This window comes from Balaenoptera borealis (assembly GCF_965194805.1).
Source record: "Balaenoptera borealis genome assembly, chromosome: 10".
NCBI lineage: Eukaryota > Metazoa > Chordata > Mammalia > Artiodactyla > Balaenopteridae > Balaenoptera > Balaenoptera borealis.
In genome coordinates, this window is record NC_138874.1 from 13,388,220 (window position 1) to 13,410,162 (window position 21,943).

Here is a 21,943-nt window from a genome sequence, read left to right on the forward strand (position 1 = left end):
TTCTTTTTATGGCCGAGTAATATTCCATTGTATATATGTGCCACATCTTCTTTACCCATTCATCTGTCGATGGACATTTAGGTCAAAGTTGCATTTAAATAATGTAAAACTCCAGGACTTCCCTGATGGTCCAGTGGTTAAGACTCTGCGCTCCCAATGCAGGGGGCCCGGGTTCAAGGAACTAGATCCCACAAGTCGAAACTAAGAGCCCGCATGCCAAAACTAAGACCAAGTGTGGCCGAAATAAATAAAATAAAATATTAAAAAGTATTAAAAAATTAATGTAGAATTCCTTATCTACCATCCATTCTATCCCTTGCTAGGAGGGCAATATGATGACTACCTTGCTCACTGCTTATCCCTTGTGCCTAAGGTAACAGGCACAAAAACATAATTAAATAAGGCAGATCCATTTTTGAAAAACTATTTAGTAATTTTAAATTATGTTTCATAGGGACATTTAATAAATAGGAAAACGACCATTTTGGAAAAAACCCAAAATACAATAAAGAAATAAGTAAAAATTAAAACACAACATATACACTATGATTATAAATACAGACAGTAGGAAACAGGAAAAACTTGCGACTTAAAACAACATCAAAAGGATTCTTATCACCTCAGCTCTCTAAGCAAGCTGGTTTAAACTATTCTAGTGGGAATACTGTTATACTGTGCTTTTCTGCTTACAGAGATCACTGGGGAAAAATTATGTCTAAGAATTTGATTCCATTCACGGAAAGACTTAAAATCCAGGACCTATCCCACAATGCTTAAGAAAAGTATCCCAGAGTAGATGTACCTTTGCTTAACAGAGTCCTTTAAGGAGTGTTTGATGTGCAAGGGGAGAAATGGAGCTCAGCTTAGGGCAGGGACCACAGAGTTGAAATGGCCCTGCACAATTAAAAAGAAATAATTTCAAGTTTCAAAGTTCAGCAATGGAAGAGGAGAAAGAATTTTTAAAAAGACAAGAAAACAAGCGGTGAAAAAGCAAGACAGTATTTTTAATACTATTCCTGATTCTGAATGAACTTTATTTAACAAAGGTGCTAACTGCAGGAGAACATATTGGTGAAACATCACTTCTTTGTGAATGGAAAAAGGTATCTGGCTGAATTCATTAGTTGTAGAATCGTTTTATCCACATGAGCCAATTCAAAACATGGAAAATTATTTTAATGAATATATTTTAAAAAATGATTTGTAGTTAATAAAATCAACTAAGTACAACCAACTTCCAGGACTGTGCGTCAACTATAAAACAAAAGTACTAGACACCACGATCTCTGTGGTACTTTTCAGATTTAGATTGGTATGAACTATTCTTCCTATTGAAATGTCAAAAAAAATCCATCTTAGTGAAACTAAATTATATGGCAAACAGGAATGCCATTTGCTTCTGCAACAAAGCACTCCTGAATGATGTTGCTAAAATGTCTGCAGTCTCATGAATAAATGCACGTGAAAAAATATTAAACTCACCAAATAGGGTAAAGAACATAAAATTTACCATTTTAGTTATTTTTTAAGTGTATAGATGTGTCGCATTAGGTTCATTAACACTGTTGTGCAACCAAAACCACCATCTATCTCCAGAACTCTTTTTATCTTACAAAACTGAATCTCGGGAATTCCCTGGCAGTCCAGTGGTTAGGACTCTGTGCTTTCACTGCTGAGGGCGCAGGTTCGATCCCTGGTCAGGGAACTAAGATCCCACAAGCCGCGTGGTGTGGCCCCAAAAGACACAAACAAAAAAAAAACAAAAGAACTGAATCTCTATTCCCATTAAATAACTTCTCATTCCCTCCCCCTCAGCCTCTAACAGCCAGCATTCTACTTTGTCTCTATGGATTCAACTCCTCTGGGTACCTCATATAAATGGAATCATATGGTATTTGTCCCTTTGTGACTGGCTTATTTCACTGAGCATTTATCCATGTTGCAGCATGTGTCAGAATTCCCTTCCTTTATAAGGCTAAATAATACTCCACTTCATGAATAGACCACATCGGGTTTATCCATTCATCTGCTGATGGACACTTGGGTTGCTTCTACTTTTTGGGTATGGTGACTAATGCTGCTATGAACATGGGTGTGCAAATATCTGCTCGAGTCCCTGCTTTCAATTCTTTTGGGTGTATACTCAGCAGCCTCCAGCAAGATATTTTAAAATACATAAATAAAATATTGGTAGTACCTGACTAAGTCTTGAGTGTCAATTATATGTAAGACAATGTATCTGGTACTTCACATCCATCCATCCATCTAGCTATCTACCTATTTATGGCTGTGCTGGGTCTTCGTTTCTGTGCGAGGGCTTTCTCTAGTTGTGGCAAGTGGGGGCCACTCTTCATCACAGTGCGCAGGCCTTTCACTGTCGCGGCCTCTCTTGTTGCGGAGCACAGGCTCCAGATGCGCAGGCTCAGTAGTTGTGGCTCACAGGCCTAGTTGCTCCGCAGCATATGGGATCTTCCCAGACCAGGGCTCGAACCCGTGTCCCCTGCATTGGCAGGCAGATTCTCAATGACTGCGCCACCAGGGAAGCCCCTACATCCATCTTTTTAAAGCTCATTATAACCTTATGTAGCCAAGGTTATACTATCCTTCCTTTATGGATGAACAAATTGGGGCTCTAAGAAATTCAGAAATTCACCCAGGTCACATAAGGAGTGGTGAAAAACCATTTCTATAATTCAAAAGCTCAAGCCCTTCCCACCTTACCTGCTTCTTTACATTCAACTCTATATAAAACATATTCACTTTTTCTTACTTTTTTCCCCACTAAATCCCTAGGTCGGCTTTTCTCCATGCTTCGTTCACCTTATTCTCTAGTCTCTGATACTGTATTCTTTCATGATTCTGTGCTAGTCTGTGCCTATGTTGCCCTCTCTCAAATCTTTTTCTACCTGTAAAAAAAGTTTAAACGTTTTGATACACTCCAATCAAGGCAGCACTCATTTCTTCAAACCCACTACATAAAGCTTATACTTCAATTAAATGTTTCAGTAACCTTTGTATTATAAAAGCTGTATGATCACCCATGTTGCACCCTGGAACTGTGAAGGCAAGAATCATCCTTTTGTTACAACTTCGCTCCTTCCTCCATTCCCAAAGACAGCTCTTCATATACAGAAGAGATTCAAATGCTTAGTAAATTGCTTATAATCATCTCTCCCTGTTCCTCCTCATTAGCTTTATGAAACTCTAAGTGCTTTGCCAAAAATATTCTAAAATTTGGTATTCAAATGTTCAAAACTATCTAATTGTCCTTTATTTATAGTACTTTGGATTTAAGTCCACTAAGAAAGGCATATTTTTACAAGATTAGAGTTCAAACTGATGAAGCTCAGAATCAGAGGTCTCACGGTTGGTTATGTGATTTATTTTTTATAGGGGACAAAAAGAAGATGCAGAAAAGAGCCCTCAAAATTCCATCTGTTTGTATCGATCTCTACTAAGGTGGGTGGCTGTCAAAGATTACGTTTTCAAGTATATCTAAAGTCATTATTTAAGTTGCCCTTGGGATGTGTTTGATTAAGTTACCCCAGACATGAGGGTGCCACTTCTACTCCATAGAAATTAGGTTTCAGTATATACCATACAGAAAGTTCAACGACATCTGGCCCCAAACACTGAAAGCATTTTTGGTCACATCTAGGTAAAAGGATGTTTAAACAAGTTATGTTTCAACTTGATGAAAAGGACATCCGCTATTTTCAGTGAATAATCCCCAAGGTGAAAATTTTCAATCTACTGCCATATTCCATCAAACAATGGCTTCCCCTTCTGCTTCTGCTTCTGCTTGGATGAAATCCAATTATAATTATTTACAAAATCAGCTGCCAGTAAGAGAGAAGTTTGTAGGTTGGTTTTATGTAATTTGTTATTTTTCTCCTCCTTCTCCTATTAGAACATATACAAGGAAACCCAATTAAAGGCTTCTGATTATTTTTACTTATTCTTATAATATTTAAGTAATATATAGCCCATCCAAAACTCCATAGAAAACCATACAGAGGTTTCATCATAAACTCGATCTACAAGTCTCAACTTTCTTCCCAGGCTTCTAGTGTTTTAGAATACTATCTGACATTTGACCCAGCAATTCCACTCCTAGGTATATACCCAAGAGAACTGAAAGCGTATGTTCACACACAGACTTGTACGAACGTTCACAGCAGTGTTATTTTTAGCCAAGTAGAAACAACCCAAATGTCCATCAACTGATGAATGCAAAAACAAAATGGTACATATGTACAATAAAATATTATTCAGCCATAAAAAGGAATAAAGTGCTGATAGATGCTATGACACAGATTAACCTTGAAACATTATGCTAAGTGAAAGAATCCAGTCACAATAGGCCACACATTGCATGCTCCTGTTTCTATGAGATGTCTAGAACAGGCAAATCCATGGAGACAGAAAGCAGCTTAGTAGTTGCCTTGGGGTGGGGGAAGGGAGCTGGGGAGTGACTGCTAATTGGTAAGGGATTTCTGGTTGGGGTGATGAAAATATTCTGGAATTATCCAGTGATGACAGCCGTACAACCTTGTGGTTATATTAGCAACCACAATTTAAAAGGGTTAATTTTATGACATGTAAATTATATTTCAATTTTTAAAACTGCATTTATAACTATTTGTAAGAATACCACCTGAATTTTTGCAAAAGTGAGCTTTACCAGATCACTGAAATGTAAAAGTATAATCATGTCTAGGTTTGATTCACAGCCAACTCTGCTAAAAAATGTACCCTCAAACACATAACTTGTACATAGAAAATAAACGTGTGCAATTACACTACCAATAGTAAAACAAATGCAATTCCACGGCTTTGGATTTTGTCTAATTTGGACTTTGTTTGAGCAAGGCTTCTACTTTAGCACCGAAGAGTGTATGTTGGGCAAATCAGTATTCCTGAGTTTCTATCTAACATGAAAACAAATTTTTGAATTTAGCATACTCTTACAGATTCATTCTGCTAAATTCCAGAGGGAAGAGAACAAACTTTTGTTAACAGTTACGTCCCAGACTACGAAATGCTTTCCACGAACAGATTCCATTGAATTTTCAAAGCAGTCCACGAGGCAGCTGTTCCTGCTCCCGCATTACAGGCTGAGGAAGCTGAAACTGAAAGAGGCCGCATGTTCCCAGGTTACAGATCTAAGGAACATCACAGCAAACGCAGAAGCCCAGGTCTGTACGGCAGCGAAGTCTCTTCTGCTTCACCTCACTGAGTAAATTTTATCTGTTAAAAGCAAACCTGAATGAGTAGAAAACTTAATAGCCATCTGGGGATGTTCTAACTCCCCCCGAGCTGCCTCTGGGATCTTGGGAAGAGGGTCACACTCTCTTCCTATCTCAGTCGCTATAGGGTCATCCCTGAAACAGTTCTGGTCAGTGCTGTCAACTCCCCTGTCCCTTGGAGTGATATTCAAAATATTTTAACAGGAAGATAAATTATTACATAAATCAACATAAGTCTAGCATTTTAAATATATTCTTCTATTCCCTTATGATATCAAACTACATTTATTATGAAACCTGCTTCCCAAGTGATTTAAGATACAGCATAAATTATCCATCAAATCATTCTGATAATTCTCACATCATTTCTTGATTTTTAGATGTTGCTGGAAGTATCTTTCGTTTGATTTGTCTTTCCCCAGCTAAACGATGCCCCTGACTGAGCCATGATTTGATACTGGGAACATCATCAAACTTCCCATGACTTCTTCCATTAAAACGACAGTCACTAGGTGACTGAGGATCCTGCCACGTGGGGATTCACAGGCCTGCCTCCATTTCAGCTTCCAACTCTCCCCACCGTTCAACAAACCTCTGTTCTGTTCTCATCAGCCTCTCTCCTCTAACCACGGGGGGATAAAGAGGGTAGAAAGACAAGAGAAAAGGAGGTTCGTGATGTCACTTGTTGGGCGTGTGTGCTGTCCTTTGGTCGTTCAGTAAGACCCAGGGCAGAGTGCCCTCCCCAGACCCCTTCCCTATGTGCAGAGACAGTCGCTACCCCCTCCTCCAAGGGGGGTGCCTCAAACAAAGCAGAGCTCCCTGAACCCACCTCAAAGCCTGTTAACTGGAACCTGAGGGAACGCGCTCGCCTGAAGACTTGTTTACAGCCCTGGTCCCAGGAGACCTCCCAAATACTGTTTGCTTCTCCCCACAGGGCACTTACCCGGGGGCACGGCTCAGCTGCACCGCACAAACCCACCCCACTCCACTCCTGGACTCGACTTAAAGCAACTCCCCAGTCTCCGCACCCAAAATAATGTACTGTCTGCAGCCTGGCCCTAGCTGCAGTGCACAAACCAAGAAGCATCTGTCGTGGGCCGAATTATGCCCCCCTAAAAGCCATACGTTGAAGCCCGAAGTCCGAACCCCTAGTGCCTCAGAATGTGACTATATTTGGAGGTAGCGCCTCTAAAGGTGATTAAGTTAAAAGAACATTAGGGTGGGCCTTAATCCAACCTGACTGGTGTCTGGATAAGAAGAGATTAGGACACCCCAGACACCAGGGACGCACAGAGGAAAGACCATGTGAGGACACTGAGGGCGGCCACCTTTAAGCCAAAGAGAGAGGTCTCAGAAAAAACCAACCCTGCTGACACCGTGATCCTGGACCTCAAGCCTCCAGAACTGTGAGAAAATAAACTTCTGCTGCTTAAGCCACCCAGTCTGTGGCAGCTCTAGCAAACTAATATAGCATCTTGGAATCACAGTGTATGTTTGGCTTTTGAGATAAATCAGATATGCTGAAATCTGTATTATTAATTAATTTGACTAATCACAGTTAATAACATACTACTTATCAACAGACACAAAAGTATGTTTATGTTACACAAAAGTATGTTTTGTTTTAACAACCAAAATGATCATAATAGTGTATCAAGCTGAATATCTTGCCCGACTTCTCCCAATGTTATCATGCTACAACTAACTAGCAAAATCCCAGCCAGGAACGAATCTAACTTCCTACCTCATTGATTCCTATCACATTTATCGATCCGGTAAACTTTCCAAAATGATTAGTAATAACTATTCAGTGTTGCTGGTTAAGTTCCCACCCCCATTCCCTTGGAGTCATTCCTGTATCTCCAGGCCCTCGTCAATTCCAAACTACTGTTCCACCTCCTGCCCGTTCTCAGCACGTGACTGGAAGAGAGAGGTTTCTGAGCAAGAATGTCCTCCCCTGCCGGCCTCTACACCCCTCCTGAAACGCCCATCTCAAAAGAGGTGGCCTTCATCTCATACAAGGCTTGTCAATTTCCCTACGCTACAGAACCCACCCTCTCTTGATTCCTCAGGGATCCTATTCCATCAAAGATTCCATTCTATTTCCTTTGGTTTAGGTCCGGAGGACCCAGTCTTCAGCTTTCTTCTCACTCTACACTCTCTTCTGACCATTTTATCCATGTCTATAAATTCAACTATAGCTTATAAGCTGAAGCTTTCAAGGCTATAACTGTACCCTGAGTTCTCAAAACCAATATATTCAACTGCCTATTAGGAAGCTGCTTGGATGCCACATCAATCACATCCAAAACCCATTCTGTCTTCCATTTCTTCCCTTAACAAATAACATCTGCATTCAACCAGCTGGCCCAACCAGTAAGTTTATTAAGTTACTGCACTTCAATCTCCTCATTTGTAAAGTACAAACATCTATCTACATTGTAGGATTTATATAAAATAATACATCAGTGTCTGGCACAAGGGCCCTCTGTAACTACTGAATTAAACTGAGGTGGGAATTATTAAAATAAGAATGATGGGCATTAATTTTTGTTAGATAATATTTAGAACTTTTTTAAAGAAAACAATGGTGTTTTAGATCTTTTATGTCTTCTTTCCAATGTATTAGCTCACAATTAAAAGAGGCCATTATTCTTCCAAAATGTTACCTTAGCTCAACATGCACTATGATACTAAGAAGTAATAGTAAATTATTTTAAGGGACACTACTGCTGGAATAAGGACCTCTTTGACTTGGTGCATATGTCCAAACTGAGTAGGAAGCTCTCTTGCCCATGATCCCTACGTAGCCCCACCATCCTCATCAACTGACAGACCTCAGCTCAAGAGTAACTTTCTGAAACAAGATTTCAGAAAAGCAGTAAGAATGTTCAAAGATGAAAAGAGAAACTGGGTTGAAAGATCTTCATACACTTGGACGGTCTAAGTACTGCATACCCAACATTTATCCGAAAAGAATGTTCACAGACTGAGTCTTTGTGACCCACAAAACGCCTGTGAGAGATTTTCTCATGGTCACAGGAGTCACCACAGAAGTTTGCAGTATGATATAAACACTTAATAAATTGTGATTAAAACAGTCATAAGAAACGTTTACTAAATCATCTCGTTTAAATGCAAATTTAAGCTATATCTATTTTAATTACCTATGTAATTAAAATACTTTATTTTAAAATATTTTATTAAATAAATTTAATAAAAATTTATTATTTTATTATTATTTATTTTTAACAAATAATAATTTTAATAATTAATTTTATTATTATTTATTTATTATTTTTTTATAAAAAATTATTACTTATTAGAAAATCTCACAAAAGGAAGTGAGAGTCTTTAACCAGATACAGGATCTGAGATCTTCAAGTAAAAGCCTCTGGCTTTGTAGAAAACAATTACAGTATGAAGTACCAAATACTAGCTAGCAGAGAGGAGATGGTCTAGCGAAAGTTTATCATCACAGCAGGTAAAACAAGTCAGATTCCAATTCCAATACCATCTCTAAGCTCATTTACAAAATGAGGTGGTGGAACAAGATGTGCTCCAACCACTCTTTCAGTTTTAAAATTATTTTCAAATTAGGCAAACGAATGCTTTCAAACCAAATTAAAATACATTCAGAAAAAAACTGAAATCCATCAACATGCATATGCCTGGATTTCCCACTAAACCAAATGGACACCAAACTACTGTACTGGGCAGAGAAAAATTAGCTATTCATCAAACCTATTTCATTGTCTTTGGCACAGAGACCATAGTCCCCATTCTCCCTTGAAATCAGGTGTGGACATGTGACTGGCCAATAAAATGTGGACAGAAGTGGTAGATGCCACTTGGAGGGCTGGCCCATAGAAACCTCAGGCATGACCCTGCACTCCTCTTTTCCACGACCTGCCAGGTGTACGCTGATGTCCTGGCTGATCTTGGAAACCACGTACTGATAGTAGCAGAGCCCCAAGATGCTGGGTCTCTGAATGACTCAGTGCGAAGAGCACACTCAAGCCACCAACACAAAGCCAGGACTTTAAATGAGAAAGAAACGATTTCTATTTTGATAAGCCACCAAAATGTCACAGGTTTATTCATTTATTTCAGTACTTAGCTTTACCTGAACTAACATCTCTGCTGACGACTTAATCTAGCTTACAAACAGAAAAATTCAGTGTTTAGCTATATCTCTCCCTTCACTAAATTCTTCCATTATTTATTCCAAAGGCTTACAGATCTTCATGTCCTAGTTCATTTTTTCAGTGAGCCTTCTCAATTTTGCTAATATGCTGAAATGATATCAAATTTCTCTGTACTGATATAATGAGCTTTAGAACGCCCCTAAATATTAACATTGATCCTATTTCTGCTCTTATGTCTAAGTAACAGCCCCTGGAAACATGTTTCCTTTTGGAAGGAACAAAAAATAGTCAAACAAAAATTCGCAAAAGCAAATCATCAAATAAAAGATTTGATTGAACAACAAAAAAAGCCCTTTTAAAATACTTTTGCTCTTCATTCTGTCAACGTTTATCAAACAGCTATTAAGTGTCTGGGATACATCAGTTAATAGTAAAAAACTTTTGTAGACTTGTCGAGTCCACATTCTAGTAGAGGAGAAAGAAATAATAAAGAAACATAATAAATACGGAGATTACAGAGTAAGTCAAAATGCCTTAAGTGCTATGGAAAAAAAAAACAGCAACACAAGAGCTATAATGTGTGCTGGGTTTTTAAGAAAAACCTTCATATTTAAGCAAAGAGAAATTTAAGCAAGATAAAGCCTTTACTCGGGATTAGGTTCTGAAGTCTACAGGTAAATTAAATCCATTTAATAAGAAAGCAATGGTACCACTTACTAGCTTATGACCTTGGACAAGTTGCTTAACTCCTGTGAGTCTCAATTTCCCCACTTATGAAGTGGTAAAAATAATATTTATGACTTAGGGATACTGCAAAGGTTATATAAATATAAATATTTAATATATAAAGAACAATGGCTTAAAAAAAGTATCTGTAACTGGCCTAAAACACTCACTTAACCCATCATTCACATTCTCGGATGAGAGAATTAAAATATTAGTTAGGGTCTGAACTGAGTTTTGTGCACCAGAATGTCTCAAAATTAAATGACAATTTTTAGTACTATCACAGTGATATAAACTAAACCAAAATAAAGAAGAAATATTTTTGTCTTTGAGATGGAGGACATTTCCCCCAACTGTTAATTTTTCAACAAATAAAAAAAACCCTGAAAACACAACAGGGCACGAGAAAAAGTTTTAAGTGACTTATTTCAAGTAACTAATTATTTGTCATTTGTTTAACCATCCCTTGGGACAATCTGTAACCCACTCTGATAAGAAATGTGTAGAAAACAGACCTAACTTTTTGTTGTTGTTCAATTATTAGTAGGACACTCAATGTTTGAGCTCACACAAGTATCCCTTAGGGACATGCTCTGCGTGCCATTAGCACTATTCTTAATGAGGAAAAGCACAGAACTCCTTTAGTTCAATGCCAGAATTGTTTTATCTTCAAGTCAAAAGAACAACTATTTGGAGTAACACCAAAACAAGCATTTAACAATTACAAGCAGCAAGCTATTCATAAGCATCACATTGTTCATGCTACTCTAATTATAAATAACCTTATTTTATCAAATAAAATATCTGTCAGCAAATTTTTAAGTCCCAGACACCTCTTTACTTGACTGCTTTATTCCTTAACTTTAAGAAAAAAAATCTTTATTGTTTCAATTTAAAGAACCTCACTTTAAAGACTTCCTACAGAAAAGTGAGACACACAGAATCCTTAAATTTTTAATTCATGGGTAGGTAATCTCAAAGAAAACTTACAAATCATAAACAAAGGCCTTAATCAGAATATGGTGCTTACAATAATCCTCAATGATAGTGAACTGGGAATATCTGAAGAAAGACTGCTCCCATTTTACTAACGTCCTATCTAAACTTTTTCCAAGAATGTAGTGCTTCCTTCCTGATTTAAGAAACACTCTACTGATTCAATGAAATGTCCCCTTTGCCTTTTTTTCTCCATTTCTGTTTTGTTCTAAAAGCCAAGTATGACTTCCTAGGTTTCTTTCCGTGTCATTATCCATATGGTCCTTGCTCTTATTTAAAGCCTTTCCTTATACTTTACTCATTGATCCATGAAGGACCTACAAAATAAATTACTGGGCCAAATAAAGCAAATCTACAGTGTCCCTAGATTAACTGTGCTTTTTGAACTTCACATAAATGGAATTATACAGTTAGATACTCTTTTGTGTCTGCTTATTTTGCCCAACAGAATGTGAAATTCATATTTGCTGTCACATATGGTTATCATTTTTTACTGCTATGTAGTACTATATTGCACAACTACGCCACAATGTACCCATTTTCCTGTTGATAGACATCTGGGTCATCTTTTACTTTTAGGATATTATGATTACAGCTGTTATGAGGTTTCTTGCACATGTCTTTTGGTGACATAAGCCTCACTCCTCTTGGGTATATACCCAGAAGTAATCATACAGTAGACATGTTCCCAGCTAGAGACTGCCAAAGTTTTTTAAAATGGTACGGGCAGTTATTTATGATTTAGTCATGCTGGTGAGTGAATGGTATCTCACTGTGGTTTCACTTTACATTACTCTAGTGAATAATGATGCTGAGCACCGTTTAGTGAATATTCACAGTCATCTGAATATTCATATTTTTGAGGCCCCTATTCAACTTTTTTGGTCCTTTTTTTTTTTTTATAATTTATTTATTTTTGGCTGTGTTGGGTCTTCGTTGCTGCGCGCGGGGTTTTCTCTAGTTGAGGCGAGTGGGGGCTGCTCTTTGTTGCGGTGCGCAGTCTTCTCATTGCGGTGGCTTCTCTTGTTGCGGAGCACGGGCTCTAGGCGCGCAGGCTTCAGGAGTTGTGGCACGTGGGCTCAGTAGTTGCGGCTCGCAAGCTCTAGAGCGCAGGCTCAGTAGTTGTGGTGCACAGGCTTAGATGCTCCGCGGCATGTGGGATCTTCCCAGACCAGGGCTCGAACCCGTGTCCCCTGCATTGACAGGTGGATTCTCAACCACTGCGCCACCAGGGAAGCCCTTCTGGTCCATTTTTAAAATTGTTTCTCTTCTTGTTGATTTGTAGGAATTGCCCATATACTCTGCATATGACTTCTCTATCCAATGTATGTATTTAAATGTCTTCTCTCAGACTTCAATTTGCCTTTTTGCTTTCTTAATGATGTCTTTTGATAAAAAGAGTGTCTTAATTTTAATGAAATTCAATTGATCCGATTTTCCTTTAGCAGTTAATGCTTTTTTGTGTCATTAAAAAAAAAATCTTTCCTACCACAAGGTCACGAAGATACTCTCGTATGTTTTCTTCTGGAGGCTTGTTATAGCTTTCACTTCACCCTTCTTTCTCCCATTACCTCTGATCTTCTCTCCCAACCCTGCCAAATCTGTCACATGCAAGGCTGTGCTTGCATGTGACAACATAAACTGAATTCATGAAATCTTTTTTATTATATGTGCTATTATTTTGAAAATCAAATAAATCCCTGATAGTAAATAACAAATGATGAGGATGGGAATGTACCCCCTTTCAGAATATACTATAATAACTCCTCATGGAAATGTGTTATCACTTTAGTTTATAATAACACACCTCCAGCTTTAACTGATACACGCAGGCACCTTCTCTTACTAATATCAAGACGTTTCAACAACCACAGGTTGACATTTCTGAAAAACAAGTGCGGAAATGACAACCAGACTAAAACTGAACATATATTGACCAGGTGTCAAATGAACTCATTTCCTACTACTGAACTTACCTGAGCTCAGTGGAATCAGCTATTTGATAGAAAGGAATACAGAACTTCCATTTACTTCTATAAATATGCATCAACCTTTGATTTTGTCTTTCTGCAAATTTCAGGGTATGTCTGAATTATACAGTTATCTCTCCTCACAGTGAACTCACAATAAGAAAAGGATGAAGAGGATCAGATCAAGTACCTTAAACATTTGTGCCAACTAATTTGCAAATGGTGATAATCACCAAGATCCAGTACTCCATGAAACTTTTTAAATGAATATATAAAACCCAGTACTATCCTAACTTCCCAGTATGGAGTCACACTATGCGATGTTCTGGTCCACCTGGCTAAGTGATACATTCTCTTTCATAAACTTACTATGACTGAAACTTAGAGCCACAAGTGAGATATAACCATAGTGGGAAGTGAGTTACGCCCTGTCTGAATACACGCTACTCACTCAAGAATAAAGTTCATCTATTAAGTCTGTGTCCTCAATTACTTTATTAAAATCTATCAATGACTGTCACTACACAGAAAAATAAAGCCCATTAAGCATTTTTAGATTACCTTTACATTACTATTCAGAAGTTCCAATTTTTTAAAGCCAGTGATATTTCACCAAGTATCAATTAAAATTCAGGCAATGCACATAAATCATGTAACAAACTATTTTTTTTTTAAATGTTACCACTACCATGAACCTAGACTTACCTGTAGTAATGGCTCTGTGGAACTGATGCATGTCTTCTCCTGAGAGCTCTTGGGCTACCTGCAATATCTTTTGTCTGACACCATCCAATTTAATTTCTGATTCAGTCAGTATTTCTTCCATATCAGGAGCACTATAATCAAGATATTGGGGACTTTTAAAACATCAGTCAGATGTTTTGATAGTGAAAAACTGAAATAATCTACATATCAATTAACATAGGGCTAAATAAATATCGTATGTATCTGGAAACTTCTAACTCAAAACTACAACTATAGTTTACTAAAAATAGGTTAAAAACATGGAAAAACGCTATAATATTAAGTGAAAAGAGAAATATAAAAAGTTGTATTTATAATATGACCATAAGTACAAGAAAAATTATGTTCATAAAAATATGACATCTGGAGATGTCTACTTTTAGTCAGGATGGAGTAACATGGACAGGATTTATCATCCCACCATAAAACTAAACAACTAACAACTAAAGAGAAATACATACATACAAAAAAAATGGTTTTCAGACATTGGGCAACAGGCAGCATGGGACAGTGGTCCCTGAGAGAAGGGTGAAAAAAAGGACATGTGCCCTATGACTGTCCCATCTGCCTGCCTGCAGTGCAGGGATGAGAAACTTAGGTGGACCCTGGGAGTCTCCCTGAGTAGAGGGGGAGGAATTGGGAGTTCAGGTTGGTCAAGATAGCTAAAACTTGCAAGGCAGAGTAACAAAGGAGAAAACTACACACAGAGTTTTCAGAGATCTACACAGGGGACCCACTCAAGTCTTCAGCTGAACTCTGATCAGTGCAGACTTGTGAGGAAACTACCCAAGGCTGAAAAATGAACCATCCTAAGTGAGCACGCAAAACAATATCCAGCGCTCACACAAAACCAGAAATAGTTGGTTCATCACTGGCAGACTGACACTACAAAAAGTATTAAAGGAAGTTCTCTAGGCAAAAGGAAGATGATACCAGATGAAAATCTGGATCTATACATAAAGGAATAAAGGATACCAGAAATGGGAAATATATATAAAAATATAATTTTTTAATTTTTAAAAAATCATAGTTTAAGTAAACATAATAATGTATTATGGGGATTATAAATAATATAGAAGTAGCATATATTTCAAAGTAGCACAAAGGCCAAGCTTGTAGAGGTGAAATGGAAAAGGAAGTATGCTATTACAGGGTTCATATACTATAGGCAAAGTGATATGCAAGCTGTCCTTACCTTGTACAGTATCATATTAACTGAAAAGTGTGCATATCAACATTGTGACCTCAATTTGCAAAGTAACTGTTACCACAGAACCATGCAAAGGACAGACATGATTCTGAGATGCACAAGTTTCAATTAACACAGTATTGTGCAAAGTAAGGACAGCAGACTGTGACAAGTCATATATTTTAAACCATAAAACAACCACTATAAAAACAAAACAAAAAGGTACAGCTAATAAACCAACAAATAAGATAAAATGGAATTATAAAAAATACTCAGTCTTCACAACATTGTAAAGCAATGATATCCCAATTAAAGAAAAAAACAATATTCAACCCAAAATAAGGCAAAAAAATGGAAAATGGATCATAAATTTAATTCCAACCATATCAATAATCACATTAAATGTAAAGTCTAAACACCTCCATAAAAGGCAGACTGGATAAAATGGATAAATGGATAAAAAAGCAAGAAAGACAAGAAATCCTCTTTAAATATAGACACAAATAGATTAAAAATAAAAGGACAAATAAAGATATACCCTGTTAACACTAATCAAAAGAAAACTAGAGTAGCTGTATTAACAAAGTAGAATTCAAAACAAAGAATATTTCCAGGGATACTATCATAAAAATAAAGGGTCAATTCATCAAGTGAACGGAACAATCCTAAACATTAACGCATCAACTAAAAGAGCTTAAGTACATCAAGCAAAAACTGATAGTAGGCAAAAAAGAAATAGACAAATCCACAATTACCATCAAGAGATTTGAACCTCTCTCAATAATTGATAGAACAAGTATACAGAAAATCAGTAATGACACAGATGATTGAACATCATCAACCAACTTAATTGACATTTATAGGACACTACACCCAACAATAGCAGAATATGTATACTTTTCAAGTGTACAAGGTCCAGATAGACCATATTCTGAGCCAAAACCAAGCTTCAGTAAATTTAAAAGAATTCAAATCATAAAAAGTATGCTTGGCAAATTCCTAAATATTTGGAAACAAAATAACATCTAAACAACCAATGGGTCAAAGATGTAATCAAAATGAAAATTATAAAGTATTTTGAACTGAATGAAAATGAAAAAACAACATACCAGAATTCGTGGAATGCAGCTAAAGTGTACTTAGAGCCATAAAAGGGAAATTTATAGCACTAAATGCCTACATTAGAAAAGAAGAAATGATCTTAGTTTCTTCTTTGATCTCAGCTTCCGTCTTAAGAAACTCTTTAGAAAAGGAGCAAATGAATGCAAAGTAAGCAGAAAGAAGGAAATAACAGAAATCAATGTGTCAGAAAACCAAAACATACAGAATATCAATGAAATCAACAGTAGTCCTTTAAGATCAATAAAACTGATCAACCTCTAGCCAGACAGATCAGGAAAAAGAGAGGATACAAATTACCAACTTCAGGAATGAGAGAGAGAACATTACAACAGATTCTACAGAAATTAAAAGGATAATAAAAGAACATTATGAGATGAAATGGAAAAATTCCTTAGAAGACCAAACTACCAAAGTTCACTAGCAGAGATAGCTACCTACATCTATTAAAGAAAATAAAGTACAGTTAAAATATGAAATCTGCTCATTAACAGTAGTTATCTTTATGTACTCTGGCTGATTTCTTTCATAAAGTATTTTTACTTTCTGTAGTTTATAATTTTTCTGAAGTTTACTATTTTCTCAGTTTACTAATCAAAATATACGTATAATATGGACACAATTATGATAAAAAAGTATAAAATATGAAATCTGCTCATTGATAGTGGGTATCCTAGTGTATTGTCACTGACTGACTTCTTTCACTCAGTATCTTTACTTTTCTGTCATTTTGTATTTTTCTAAAGATTACTATTTTCTAAGTTTACCATAATGCATATTTATTATTTTTTGGTGGACAAATATTTACAAGATGACTGTACACAATAACAAGGCTTGTTCTAAAATATTAAGTTCTCTTGTCACAGTTCTACTATTTCTTTAAACTGCTTGAATATTTACAGCAATTGTTTTAAAACTGCAATTTCTATTGAAAAAAAGTGTTCATAACTAACCAGATCAGTGTTGCTTCTTTCCATAATACAAGTTCAAGTGTGTACAAGCTATGTGAAAACTGGTTCAAAAAACAAGCAAAAACTAATTTTAGAGTCAAGTATGAAAAAGAAAATGTTAACAGTGCCACATTCCAATAAACCTATATATGGCAAATTTGCTTCCACTTAGTGGAATAAAAATTAAAGCATTTCAGAATTACCTTAAAAGTTGTAAGTGAATAGAATACTTCAATAATATTTTAATAATAAAAAGCTCATAAATTATATTTGGTCTTTCTTAAATACTTAAAAGACACATGGTGGGAAGCCAATCATTGCTATCCTTCTAAAGGCATTTGGAATTAGTAATGTAACAAGAATCTCTCTTTGGGAGTTGCAGGGTGGGTGATTTCTACCCCCATGTAGAACAGAGAAGCAAAGAAAGCTAGTCAAATGAAATATGAAGCAAACAAAGATGAGAGATGGAGATACCCAACTGCATTCATAAAATATTCCTGAATCTTCTTTCTAATTCACTCCCTTCCTCTTAATTTAGGCTAGTTTAAGCTGGCTTCTTTTACTTGCAACAAAGAAATCTATTAAATATACAGAGCCTACCTAGAAAAATATTAAAGTCCTAGAGAACGAATGTCACAAAGCTGAAGGTAGAGGAACTTTCAAAGAATTAAGCAGTCAACACTATCACATGCTGCAAATATGTAAGTCAGAAAACAGCAGAAGAGTGTGTACTAGATTCAGAAATATGAAAGTAACAAGGGCAATTTCAATTTCAATTCTGTGAGGCAGAAAGCCAAACTGCAATGAACTGAAAAATGAATGGGAAGGTAAGTTAAGCAGAATATAACATTTATCTAATATTAAAATTTCTGCACACATCATCCAAGGAAAGCTTTAATGTAATAGGTGCTAGTAAACCATTAAAAATTTAATATTTTCACAAACAGTAGCTCTACCTTGGTGAACGACCTTAACAGAACATAAATCCCTAGCTGTTCTGAAAGTAAGAATTGGTCCCTATTTTTATTAACACGTTCATTCTTAAAATCTAGCTGCTACTAACATCCTCTGAGCCCAGTGGTCAAAAAAGGCCAGCTAGTTACTGCCCACTGACTTAAGATATATATTAAATGTGATACATATAAAATACGTATAAAACTGTGTCCAACTGTGACAAATTTTAAAGATATTTACTCACCTTGTGATCCTGTGGAGGAGAAAAATTGTCCTTTTACTTTCAACAGTTATATCCCGACTAAGTTTCACAAGTCTCTCGTATTTGTCATGTCTTGCATCAAGTTCCTGCTGAAATGCTAAGAACACATTATTATGAACATAAGCATGCTTATTCTACACTTGAAGCCTATCAAACAATACTGGAGAAACCACCTTATTTACTCTTAAAGTACTTGGAAATCAAAGACTCTGCTACTAACCGAGATATTCTTTAACTAGAGGTATGCCTTAGCTGGATTTTACCACTCAGAGCCTCACAATGAGACATACATTTTGTAACAAATATCTGTTCTAATAAACATGAGATTGTTACCACAAAATTATCACATATAACTACCTACAAAAACTACTTTCAACTACCTCGCTAGGTTATGTGAAGTTATTTTTAATTACCTTACCCTACACAATAAAAATATCTACAAAAAATAAACTGGAATTTTAAAATTAAGTTTATAACCCTTAATAACATCAACTTTCTGAATTCTCAAGCCCTAGTTGTTGAAATACCCATAAACCACTTACTTATCTTAACAACCACTTTATTTTAGAAGCACTGTCACTCCAAAGACCTAGCAAGTTGCCTGTCCTATAGGGAGCAATCCACAGAGGAATTTTGAATACAGAAGTTTATTCAGAACCTGACCTAACTATTAACCAAATTAGTAGTTGACAAAGACCTAAATACATCTGGTCTTTTATTATTGAGATAATAATTAGGCTAGGATTTTGCCTAATATTTCAAGACAATCAAATAGTGTATTCACTATTTATTTTGACTACATTAATGACCACTGTGAATTAGATATTATAAATACAAAGTTAAGGCAATTTCTACCCTCAATGAGCTCAGTCCAGTATGAGACAGAGATGTAAACAAAGAATTAAATGTAATCATGCTATAATAAATATATAGAAAAGGTTCAGTAAAGCAGGAACTACATTTTTCTTGTTCACTATCAACACATGCCAGAACATAGATGCTCAATAAATATCCTCTGACTGAATGGATGGATGTTCAACGAATGCAATGTTTGTCACCAAGTTTGCTTGGGAGGAAAATCCGAAAGGCTTCAAAGGGAAGAAGCTACTTGAGCTGGGTCTTGAAGAAAACTACAGTACACCAGGTGGGCAATGGGGGCACCAAGTCAGAAGCAATTCCAAGTTTAAAGAACTATGCGCACAAAGGCAGGTAGAAACATAAAACAGCAAAATATGCTTGGAAACAAGCAGCTCAGTATGGGGTGTGTGAGAACATACCGGTGGGGAATATTGGCTTGGCCAAAACGTTTGTTCGGTTAATGAATACGTTGCTCAATAAAGTTCTTGGTGAAAATGAAAAATACCTTTTATAGTTACTTAAAACCGAACGAACTTTCTGGCCAACCCAATACTTACCCCAGTGTATCGATAGTTTTTCCACTGAGTATATAGCTCTATCAATATGCTCTCTACTCAATTACAACTAGTTGTTTACACCCCCTGAAGATCACTGTATGTGCTGTGGCAGTTCTAAAATATGTCCACAAATCACTTGATACTCCTCCCTTCAAACAGAGGAACCTAATTCCCTTCCTCTTAAATATGAGGCAGAGTTTTAAAACCACCTCATTTGTAACAAAAAAACTGTAGCAAAAGTGACAGTGTTATGATGTCCAAGATTAGCACATAAGAGAATTGTGGTCTCTTTCTCTCCCTCGGTCTAGGGGAAGCCAGATGCCACAACACGAGGACACTCAAGCAGTACTATGGAGGGGTCCACGTGGAGAGGAACCCAGAGCTGGCTGTTGGCAGAAGGCCTAACTTGCCGATAGCTGTGGATCCTTCAACCCAATTCAAGCCTTCAGATGGCTGCAAGTTAGAACCAACAGCTAACTAAGCCCCCTCTCGGATTCCTGAACTACAGAAACTATAAAGAACAGGGTGCTGGAGTAATTCCCTGGCGGTCCAGTGGTTAGGACTCCACGCTTCCACGCAGGGGGCATGGGTTCAATCCCTGGTCAGGGAAATAAGATCCCGCATGCCATGCGGCATGGCCAGAAAAAAAAAAAATACGATGCTGGGCAGAAGAGTTAGGTGAATTTTGTTTTATGTTGTGTTTTGCAATGAGGAACAGCTTGCCCAAGTTACTATACTGAGAAAAGGGGAGCTGTGAATACGTGTACATGTATGATTTACACGTACATAGATTCCCACTCTCTGCAAAGTGCTACAGTCAAAACAAAAATACAGGCCCTGTCTTCAAAAGTCTAGCTGGGAAAACAAAACCAATACACGTTAAAAATTGAAAAATTAAATATGCGTATATATACAGCTGATATACATATATATATATACACACACACACATAGCTGATACATATACACATACGTATACACTTGAAACATACACCTAATGGAAATACACATATATACCTGATACACACACACACACACACACACACCCCTGGGGGGCGGGGGGGTGAGTATATATATTTATCAGGTCCACAGTAATTTTTAGTTACATGGCACGTCTGATGTTAATTAACTAATGTTTACCTGTGAAACTGTAATGGGAAAAAGAGTCAAGACGTCTGTAATCTCAACTCTGAGGGTAGACCCAGCACTATGGCAAAACCTCCGGGAAAATTCTCAGAGGCTGTTTTCACGTGCATAACATGGCTAACTGATCCTTCTTACAAAGTCTTTAGTTCTCTTCCCCTCGCCAGCTTACATGACAAGAGAACTTACATTTGAAGGCCAACATCACAGGTGAAGAGGAATTAACATCCTTCCCTTCTCTCCTCTGGTTATGTGGGAAATTGTCATGCTTCCTTTTCCTGAACCCTCCTGATCCTTACGTAGAGAAGGAGAAAAAGGTTGGACAAGGCTCTTCCATCGCCAAGGAGCTGACAAAACATGACACAGGCAAACCCCTTCCTTCCTTTAAAACCAGGCATCCCCAAGGCCCTCGCCACAGAGGCTTCCTCAACAGACAGAAAAGCAACCCTGCCTTCTCCCCCCCCAAACCTTACGCTCATCCAGGCCTCCCCCAACGAGTACCTTGATCTAGCACAAGGTGGGGCAATTACCGAACTAAGATAAAAACAGCTCGAGGATTAAAAAAAGGCGCAAACAGGGCCAATGTGGCCTGGAAATCACCAGGGCCGCCGCCCCTCCCGGAGCTTGCGCGGGGAGAGGGCATCTTTAAGGGGTGGGAAGTGGAAAACGCGACCAGAAGGCTGGATGAGATAAATAAATAACGCCCAAAGCCGTCGAGGACGCCACCTTCTTTGCTGCTCATGTCGTCACGGCCTACGGCGAGAAGACACGACACTCAGCGCCTCGGGGCGTGCACGATGCGTACAGCGGCAGCCGAAGAACCCAAAGCGGTACCCTGCGCAGCCGGCCGACGTCGACGCCCCGGCCGGAAGCACACGCCCGCAGCCACTCAAGCTTCTCCCTTTTCCCTCGTACACTTCCGGCCGCGTCCCAGCCCCGCCTCCGCTGGCTCCGCCCCGCGCGTGGCCCGGGGGCCCTCGCGCCCTCGCGCCGTTGTCGCGCCTGCCCTCTGCTGTGCCTGAAGACAGAAGCGACTTTACACGCTTCTCTACATGAGCCGTCCATTAAAAAAGACGATG

General features: G+C 37.7%; 1 protein-coding gene and 1 long non-coding RNA gene across 5 annotated transcripts in view; both read right to left on the reverse strand.

Annotated features, from left to right (window-relative positions):
• TSNAX (translin associated factor X) overlaps window positions 1-21,791 on the reverse strand; it is a 32,971-nt gene extending 11,180 nt beyond the window's left edge. The window contains exons 1-4 of one of the 4 annotated variants that reach the window (XM_082407719.1): window positions 21,591-21,791; window positions 21,054-21,158; window positions 18,290-18,404; window positions 13,795-13,925 (exon numbers count right to left, since the gene is read on the reverse strand). In XM_082407719.1, coding sequence (XP_082263845.1) covers window positions 13,795-13,925; window positions 18,290-18,404; window positions 21,054-21,158; window positions 21,591-21,606 — 367 coding nt within the window. In that variant the 5' untranslated portion in view covers window positions 21,607-21,791. Of the gene's footprint in view, window positions 1-13,794; window positions 13,926-18,289; window positions 18,405-21,053; window positions 21,159-21,365; window positions 21,391-21,590 lie in introns of those variants that run through there. The other 3 variants (XM_082407720.1, XM_082407721.1, XM_082407722.1) reach the window with 3 other exon arrangements.
• On the reverse strand, window positions 2,279-8,484 carry LOC309635910. Its single transcript, XR_014249100.1, has 2 exons — window positions 5,392-8,484; window positions 2,279-5,350 (listed from the first exon to the last, which is right to left on the reverse strand). It is a non-coding gene; the product is annotated as an uncharacterized lncRNA (long non-coding RNA).
• Window positions 21,792-21,943: the final 152 nt, after the last annotated feature.